Source organism: Epinephelus fuscoguttatus, linkage group LG10, assembly GCF_011397635.1.
Source record: "Epinephelus fuscoguttatus linkage group LG10, E.fuscoguttatus.final_Chr_v1".
Lineage (NCBI taxonomy): Eukaryota > Metazoa > Chordata > Actinopteri > Perciformes > Serranidae > Epinephelus > Epinephelus fuscoguttatus.
In genome coordinates, this window is record NC_064761.1 from 32,825,217 (window position 1) to 32,835,124 (window position 9,908).

A 9,908-nucleotide genomic window follows, 5' to 3' on the forward strand; every position below is an offset into this window, starting at 1 on the left:
AGTTTTTCATGGTAATGTTATTTGTGTAAGGGCGGGTCCCTGCTGCCCGATGATGGTCTGAGACCCACAGATCATTGCTCACTACCTGCAGAGGTTGTGACTCTGTGTACTCTGTGTTAGAGTTACTAGCTTCTGTTTCTCACCAGACCTCCATGTGTCATTGTGGTGAAGAGAGAGCTGAGTTGGAAGGCGAAGCTCTCAGTTTACTGGTCCATCTACGTCCTAACCATCACCTATGGTCATGAGCTCTGGGTAGTGACCGAAAGAATGAGATCCAGATACAAGCAGCCGAAATAAGTTTCCTGGCGGGTGTGGCTGGGCTAAGCCTTAGATATAGAATAAGGAGCTTGGTCATCCGGAGGGAGCTCGGAGTAGAGCCGCTGCTCCTTCACGTCGAAAGGGGTCAGTTGAGGTGGTTCGGGCATCTGCTCAGGATGGGTGCCTCCCATTAAGGGTGTTTCTGGCACGTCTCTCTGGTAGGAGGTCCCGGGGTAGACCCAGAACACATTGGAGGGATTACATATCTCATCTGGTCTGGTAACACCTTGGGGTCCCCCAGGAGGAGCTGGAAAGCGTTGCTGGGGAGAGGGACATCTGTGGTGCTTTGCTTGGCCTGCTGCCCCTGCGACCCGACCTGGCCCTGAATAAGTGGAAGAAAATGGATGGATGGATGGATGGATATTTCTAAATGCTCAGGATGTCAAGATCAGAACATTGTGGCAACATGTTTTCTAACCCCTGCCGAGTAGGTTCTGATAACCTTCAGCTGCTTCTTTTTCCTGGGTGTCATACTGTCAACAGTGATCTTAATCAAATCCATGCTAAATCCTACATATATAAGGTCTAACCTTTCTTCTTTGCAGCACATTGTTATCTCCATTCACTCAGGTCTTTTCACACTGCAGTAGTGGTAGTTGCTGATATGTGGGTATACCCCCTATACCTGCATATACCCTACACCACTGCATATACTTAGCCCAGGGCTTTCCGTAACTCTGGGCTAACTTAGCCTCTTTTCACATGCATTGTTAACGCAGGTTCAACCAAAGCCTGAGGCTATGCAATGTACATTGTACCTTTACTAGTCTTGGGTTAATTGTCCGTTGGAATGTGTGACTAATGTTTATAATGTTTTGTCGTGTGATGGGACAACAAAAACATGGTGCAAATTCCAAAAGCTCCATTTTACATATTCAACTTTTAGCCCCATGTTTAGTCGATTTTCAGGGGAAAACTCTGCAAACTCAAGGCTAACCTTGCTCCGGAGCAAGGCCAGCAAGCCCTATGCTAAAGTCGGGGTCAGCCCATTTAGGAGTGTGTAAAAGTTCCTTTAACCCAAGGCTAACAGATCAATTAGTCTGGGGCTGAGTGCAATGTGAAATGACATAATCTTAGCAAGAATGGATGTGCAGCCAAAGTAGAGCTGTTTGAGCTTGGCAGTCAGGTTTTTGGGCTAGAGTAACTCCAAATAAACTTGCCTCTGCCTCTTCCTCCTCGTGTCAGGTCTGTCGGGAACAGTTTGTCGCCCTGCACAGTCAGCCAATCCTTCAAGACCTGTCCAACTTCCTACTACAGAAATACTGCAGCCAGCTCCCGTGAGTTTACACACCTGCATGCACGAACATGTTTGAGTCTGCATGAATCACACACACACACACACACACACACACACGCACAAAGTTCCTCTAGGTCTCAGGAGCAGCACTGTGGTCAGTAATCTATCAGGTACAAGTAATTGTCTACATTTATCTATATTTTAGCAAAATGTTACGTAATAGTTAGAAGGTCATATTTTCACATTTAGAGGCCACCATCTAAAATCTGCATCTGTTTTTCTGTTTGAATTGTTCTTACACAACAACCATCACAGCCATCAGTTTCTGTTCGTCTGTCTGTGTTTATGCAACACTGCAGGAGCTTTATGGACTTTTATGGCACAGACAAACACCACCCTAAACTAAACCTGAAACTCCTACATGTGCATCCATTATAAAACAGTCCAAACAGCAGGTACAAACACAGAAGAGATTTTAAGATTGTAAAAGTTTTATCAGCGTGCCAGAGTTTTTCCTCCACTTGTCTGTGACATTTGATAAAAAATGATTCCCCCTCACTTTCTTTCCGCACATCCATCTTACTGGCCTCAGGCTGGGTTATGCTCATCATCTGACTGTGTTTTTCTCTCTTTGGGATAATTGGACACCTTCTCAACAGCCTTTACTCCACAGCAGCCTTCGTCCTCTTTGTCTTTCTCCCTCCCTCTCACACAGACACGCTACTGTTCCCTAAGCCTCGCAAACACATTATTCATTCTTGTAGGCGCCAGAGAGAAAGACGTGTGGGAATAGAGAGACTTTTTGGGTTCCTTCAGTTGTCACAATGTGTAACTAAATTGATTTTTTTAACTCTCCCCGCAGTTAAGGCCAGACTTTTTTTTAAAAAAAAATATTAATTTATTGATTTAGCCAATTAGACCCTTGTAATGTGTTTAGTTAGTTAGAGCCAGACTACTCTTTTTAGGTAATGCCAGTCTGTCAGACGGTCAGTGATCTCTATGAACAGATAATCTGGATATAAATACAGATGGGACAAGATTTTAGTTGTGTTTGAGTTTCTGTCTGTAGTCTGGTTAGTGTTGACCAAACAAGTTTGAGTGCTGAATGAATGCAGATAAACAGTCCGTGTGGAGAGCAAGAGAAGTGGAACGCATTGGCCAAATCTTGAAGCCCATCGACTATCGTTTGACGAGGATTCAGCTTTTTATTAATCTCTATAAACAGATATCTGTGTATGAATGCAGATAATAAAAATAGGAATAAAAAAAAGAATGGCAATAAAAAGCTGAATCATCGTCAGGCTGATGGCCAATGGGTTCTGAGATTACTAATCGGACTGTAAACAATGAATATTGAAAGGAAATCTTGGTCTGGATATCTGCTATCTGGATATCTGCTGGCTAAATCGAAACCTACACCAAAATATTGGTCATTGCTCCTAGAGGCTAAATTGTCAACAGATCGATAGTCAGTAGGTTCGAGATTGGTCGGTCTACCACTTTGGTCCAGACTGAAATATCTCAACAATTATTGAATGGATTGCCACTGAATTTTTTTCAGACATTCGTGGTCCCAACAGGATAAATCTTTGACCTTGATGGCCCCTGAACTTTTTTCTTGTGCTTTTGCACCATGTTTTGTCCGAAATTGCAGCTCGTCTAAAAATGAATACAACTTCATGTTGTGTCAATCATGTTTGCACACTGAGTCAGAAACTTTCATCCGTCATTAAAATGTTCAGAACACGTTTGATTTTTTGCGTCTTTCGCATCCATCAGTCTTTAGAGATGTTTGACCAAGAATCTGTAAAGAAAATGTGGCAGCAGGACACAGCCAGGACAAGACAGAGAAATAGGGTGTACAGAATCATCTCATAACTCAGACAGCTCAGTTTCAACAGGTCAGATAGTGATATTCAGGCAGATGATGATGATGAAGAGGCGGAGATTGTTGACCGCACTCAGAATGTGGGCAGCAGCTCCGCCCATTCATGCGCTGCGCTGCCAAATGCGCTGCCAAATGAAAGACGGGGAGGGAGTGGTGACAGCCAGATAGGTAACTCCAGTGGAGAGAGGCAAAGGAGGAAATTTGTCACTTATTGCAACGTTTCACAACGAATAGAACGATAAAATACGTCTGAATCAGTGCGCAAGGTTTCTGTGCGTAACGATTTTTTTTTCAAATGACGTATTAAGAAAACACTCCCAAAAGCAAACAGACTCAGTGTGCAAAGGCCTTTAGACTGACATTTGTATTTCAGAGTTAAGTGTCTCTGCAACTATCTAATGGAGTACCATAAAATTGGGCTCAAACATTCATGTCCCACTTTTATAGCTTCGGTGATCCCTCAACTTTTCATCTGGCACATCATCAAGCCAAGTAATTTGATATATGTTTACGACCAAATATCTACAAAACGAATGACATTCTCATCAGCCTCAGCTGTACTTTGTGTTTAGTACTAATTAGCAAGTGGTGGCATGCTAACCTGCTAAAATATGATGATCATACCTGGGTAACATCAGCATGTCTGCATCGTCAGTGTGAGCGTATGAGCATGCTTTCAACTTTGTACAGAGCTGGCAGTCTGTCAGAGTCTATGTAGTGTTGTCGTCCTGCAGGTAGAACAGTACAGCATCAGTCATGTCTCACACATTATAAGTACTATTTATGTGCTAATTCAAAGGCAATGACTCGCTGTTTTAGTTCTCAAAAACAACTCACATGTACCCTTAACAACTCAAATGTGACATCCAGGTGTGAGCAACCTGCAGACGTTTAAACAGCATCAGTCAGCAGAACAGATGAAGACTCTTGAATGAGGGCCGAAGCTTCCCCAGAGACAACTCAGAAAGTGCAACTGTCTTTGACTCAGCACTTCTACAGACACACAAACACATTCTTCTGAGACTCACTAAACTTTTCTCTATTCTCCTTGTTTGTTGCAGGACTGAGGCCAAGAACAAGAAGTACCAGGAGTACAGGAGGCTGCTGCTGCTGCTGGCCAGAGTGCCCCAGACAGGTCAGTTTTTATGCAGCTGTCTGGCTCCCAAACACCTGGCCTCACTCAGGCTGGGATATTGTTTGAGGGGACCAACATACAGGATGCTGATTTTTTTCCTAATTGGATTGAAGAGGACTTGTATGTCCTGAAGCTCTGTCTGACAGGAATGTTATTAAATTGGGTTCTTGCACAGTCCTGTATTTCTATCCTGGTTTATAATTGCTAATTGTTACCACCTATTGTCAGTAAAGTTATCCCATTGTGTGTTGTTGGTTGTCTAGCTGTCTGTGTTGCCCAGATATGGTATTCAGCCATCACACTCAAACAGGAAAAGACATTCAGTTTGGCTGAAAATCAATTTTCACTCAAGCTCCTGTCATGAGTGGTGTATTCTGCACGGCCACTAGCAGATCCAGATTCCCCTGTTTTCCTTTGACGCCACAGCGAGTGTGTCTGTCTATTGTTGTCCTGAGTGGAGGTACAGTGGCAGCGTCTCTCTGTCAGTCAGGTGGATGGAGGCTTTGCAGTTATGTAACGCGTCGCTCCATCTCCATCTGTACACTTACTGTCTGCTTGGCGCTGACAGCTGGGTTGTATAAATTGATTACTATTAATTGTGTCCCTCCTCTGCATAATCAGCTTATGTGGCTGAGATCAGTCAGGTGTGCTCCTGAGGGGTGTGTGTGTGTGTGTGTGTGTGTGTGTGTGTGTGTGTGTGTGTGTGTGTGTGTGTTTGTGAATGCCCACTGTGCTCAATGTTCAGTATGAGTCAATGAATCCGAGCTAAAATCTACCATAATCTTCACTATGATGGATCCTGAACTTGTTTTTAAGGTGAATCGGGTTTCACTGCGTGTAATCCAGCAGGAGATCTGATGAATCAGGTATATCTATGACCACAGAGGGCGGAAAGATTGGAGAGCGCACGGAATAACTTAGAGCTGTTACTGTGTTTCAGCAGCTGGCTGGGGTCGGACTCCAGTAGGCCTGCCCTTGACTAAGAATTTCCTAGTCATCATTAGTCGACTAGTCAGCTGCATGTTTACGATATTAATTGAATTATTAAATGATATATTGTGGGCAGGGCAACACAATGGTTTGAGTTGAAGGTGTGAGAAAGAATAGTATCAGTAACATTGTTAACACTGTGCTACATTACAGAGAGATACAAAACCGTACTAATGAACCTTCATTAATATAGGCCTATATTTTATCTACAAGTGCACGTCACACACTGAGCGAGCCGCCTGTTAATGACGCTGTGGGCTAATGGGCATGTAGCTACTTCCGTGTTTCAGACGATACGTCATGTTTGTAGTCGACCAATGAAGATGAGTTTACATATCACCTTGGGTTCATCCTTCACCTTCTCAAAATGATCCCACACTTTGGATTTCCTGCCCGACATGTTATTAACTAGCCTGTGGAATAACTGCAGGTACCAGCCCTGGAAATTAGAGGCCATACACATGCTGTAAATTCTCTTATTCATATCTTCTGCCTGTCAAACGCTGGCATTTTTTACTTTGGTGTCATTTGAAACCACTAAGGCAAGAAAGAAAACGAAAAATGTCTCTTTATTTTTAAATATTAAAAGCTACCAGAAATTTTAATTGTGCAAAGTTTGGATATGAAGAGATCTTCATCAGGCTTTGTCAAAACATTTGACGATGCCTAATGAAGATCTCCCATAGATAGAAAAGTTGTATTACTAAAGTTGTTGAAAGCTTTCAGCAGTGTGTGGACCTTTTGTCTGATTCTTGCCTTAGTTTGATTTTTGATCCAGCAGCTGTAAAACTTTTTTTGGATGCACCCTTCACCCTGTTTCTTCATTTTGTGTTCCTTCACATTGGCACACAGTACAGATATTATGTCATCATGGTAACACTCTGTGTGTTTCCATGATGACATAATATTCTTACACAATACAGAGTAACTTCAGAAAAATACAATATAGAGAGTAAACATTGTGCTGTATGGAGGAGATGAAGTTTCCTTGCTGTGAGGTTTAGTGTGTTAATGAGCATTAATGAGAGGCAGAGTTTATATCAGTTTCTTAAGCGTGTTAATGTTTTGACACGTAGCGAAACGTCTGTGTTGGTTAGTTTGTACGTTAGCGTAAGCATTTATATTAACATCACTTTCCAGCTAAAGTAAGTTTTTACATTCTTAAACTTTTCATGGCCTTTCCTCAATAATTCAGGCTGCAGCTCCTGCTGGTGTAGGCAGCTATGAGAGAGGCAAAGAGCACACAGAGTGCAGGACAGGGCCTCGTCCAGAGCTAAAATTAGTATTCAAGTGGTCTGCTAAAGTTCATAGAAATGTTACTGGTGCCCAGTAAAACTAAAAAGTCCTATCTGATTTAAAATGAAAAGTTCCTCAATCTGACCCACTTATAAAATCAACTTCTCTCTCATGAAGTCCTTTCACTGGACGTCAGAACAAACTACATTCTCTCTCTCTCTCTTTAGCATTATCCTTAATTAATCACTCACCACATCAAGGAATACATAACAGAAGAATCACTGTACAGATTGTGCTAATGTCTTCTCTGTCAGGATAAATAAACACCTTGAGATGTGACATTTTCACAGTCCTATGAATTAAAAGCTTACAAAAGCTTGATATGTTTTGACAAGTATTGGATGGATTCCTGAGCAAATTTTTACAGACAGTTGTTATTCTTGGAATATATTGTAATATCTTTAAAGATCATCTGACTTTTCATCTTATGACACCATGAAGTCAAAATTTTATTTTGTTCAGCACTTGGGTTTATGACTTCACCCTGGAAAAATAATGACATTCCATCAGCCTCAGCTGGACTCTGTTATAACTTAGAGCACTGCCATTTCTAAACACAGCCTCACAGAGCTGCTAGCATAACTTACTCGTCAACCAAATTTTAACAGTAATACTGATCAATTATCCAATTGTTTAATTATTTTTCTAGTCCCAACCTCTTCTCTTTTATGAAGGTGTTTTTTGTTAATGACGTGGTAATTAGAAGTGTTGTTTATAATTGAAGCTGCAATACATGTGATTTACTATATGTAACTACTGTCCACTGACTTAAACCTTCTCTAACACCCTGACTCTTGTCTCTCTAGGTGATTTTGATCTCCAGCAGGTGAAAGAATCCACTTATTTCTTCAGCTGAGAGACTCACGAGGGTGAGCCAGCGGAGGGAGATGAGTGGAATTGACAGAGTGCGGCAGGGAGGCTGCGGGCCCCTGGGTCTTGACTGGCTTCGTCTCCCTCAGACATCAGGACATTGATCCAGCCGCGCCCAGCCTGCCTCCTGGTCCACAGGCAGGCTGGAGCTGCTGGAGGCGTTAACACAGTGAACCCGCCTGATTAACTGACTAGTGGGCTGGAGGAAGGGAGGGTGGGACACTCATCCAGGCAAAATGATGATGGAATCGGCACTGGATAGGAATGTCAAGACTTCAATCAGTGAAAAGCTCTTTTTTTATAATGGACGCTTAGGCCATATTCAGGCATATATATGTGTGTGATTGGTGTACATGAACCACAGTGACTTCATCACTCAGCAGCACTTCTTCTGCTCAGAAAATTTTTCAACCACTAACTGTAATTGCTAGTGATTGGCGGTATGTGTGACCCTGCGAGCATTTTCATGCTGTGAAGACCTCCACAGAGCACCGACCTGCCTCTCTGACTATCCCACCTAATCATCGATCCCATCACTTACTGGATGGCAGGATGCTCTCTGACATCATATTCAAACATTTTCTGAAGAAGTTTGATGAAGAGACGTGGGAGGAAATGAAACACTTGCTAAAAATGTGGGGTACAGGAAAGAGAAATGTCGACAGATGAGTCAAGGGGTTCTTAGAAAGCATTGTGTCCCAGTGTACTCTTGATTCTTACCTTCTCAGAGTGACTAAGCACCTGACAATTGCTCTAAAATAAATGTGTTTCTTAAAATGTCTCCTTATTCATTCAGTGGTTCAAAGAAATAGCTGGTATTCTTAGTGTGCTTAAATAGGATGAATGAGAGCCTGTTATTTAGTTACATCTGCATATTTCAATCCTATTGTGTATCATGAGATGAAGGCCTCCTTTTAGATGCACCACAAAGGGTTTGCAGGCTTCACTAATCAACTCAGATCTTATTTTTCTGGGCCAGTGCCGCATCTAGAAGTAAAAATAGCAGAAGTGCTATCTGATCATTGCTGGAAACGTTACAGCAGTTTCAGACAAAAGATGCCGTTGATGTTCAAAGGCAAATGTAGACTCAGCCAAACAAAGCTGGCTGAGTGACAATGTAATGAAATGGAAATAATCTTCGAGGGGGCATAAATAGTGTGCTGATTAGACTGTAGGTTTACAGATGATTTGCATGGTGACATGGAGATGCTCCTCATATTTTATGATGAGAAGTGACTTGCCACTTTGATCAGTTATTTCATTATTTTGGTTGGAAAAAAAAAAAAGCTTTCACCTAATGACTTGATTTTTACAGTGAACTCTTCTTTGAACTGTGTTTTTCATGCTCAGTGTTTCTTCGTGTGAAGACCAGCCATTAATATTGCCAAAAAACAGGTATACACACACACTGTAGAAATAAGTTTAAAATGAAAGTTTTGTGTGTTCCTCACCTGATTAGAATTGATAATACAATCTGCTTTCCTTTCATGTTTACAGAAACTTCAACTGAAAGCAGACCTTTAATGGCAGAAAACGATAACTTGGATTTAGCTGTTTTGTGTATTAAAATACCTCAGCAGTATTGGAAATACTTACTGAAAGTTAGATGAAAAGTTACGACTCTCATACTTGTACACTAAATAAATAGCTATTGCTAGAAGCTGCTTAGCATAGCATGAACGTCTAGCAGTCAGGCTAACTGCTTCATCCTGTTTCCTGTATTTAAGCAGCATAGTATAGTATGTCGTCCAAAATCAGAAAAAAACGTCTTAATATAGCATGCCGTCCAAAATCATGACAAAAACATCGTAGTAAAGTATGTCAGCCAAAATCCTGAAAAAAAAGTCATAGTATAGTATTATGTCAAAAATCATGAAAACGTCATAGTATTATGTTGTCAAAAATCATGAAAGAAAATGTCATAGTATAGTATGTCATCCAAAATCATGAAAAAATGTCACAGTACAATATGTCGTCCAAAATCATGAAAAAAAACATCATAGTATAGTATGTCATACAAAATCATGAAGAAACATTATTGTACAGTATGTCGTACAAAATCATGAAATAAAGTCATAGTATAGTATGTCGTCCAAAATCACGTAAAAAAAATGTCATAGTATATTATGTTGTCCAAGATCATAAAAAAAGTCATAGAATAGTATGTCATCCAA

General features: G+C 41.3%; 1 protein-coding gene across 1 annotated transcript in view; it reads left to right on the plus strand.

Annotated features, from left to right (window-relative positions):
- Positions 1–8,472, plus strand: part of polrmt (polymerase (RNA) mitochondrial (DNA directed)) — a 72,418-nt gene extending 63,946 nt beyond the window's left edge. Inside the window, exons 19-21 of the mRNA XM_049588950.1 lie at positions 1,504–1,595; positions 4,505–4,578; positions 7,671–8,472. Coding sequence (XP_049444907.1) covers positions 1,504–1,595; positions 4,505–4,578; positions 7,671–7,720 — 216 coding nt within the window. The 3' untranslated portion in view covers positions 7,721–8,472. The remainder of the gene's footprint in view (positions 1–1,503; positions 1,596–4,504; positions 4,579–7,670) is intronic.
- The last annotated feature ends 1,436 nt before the right edge of the window (positions 8,473–9,908 follow it).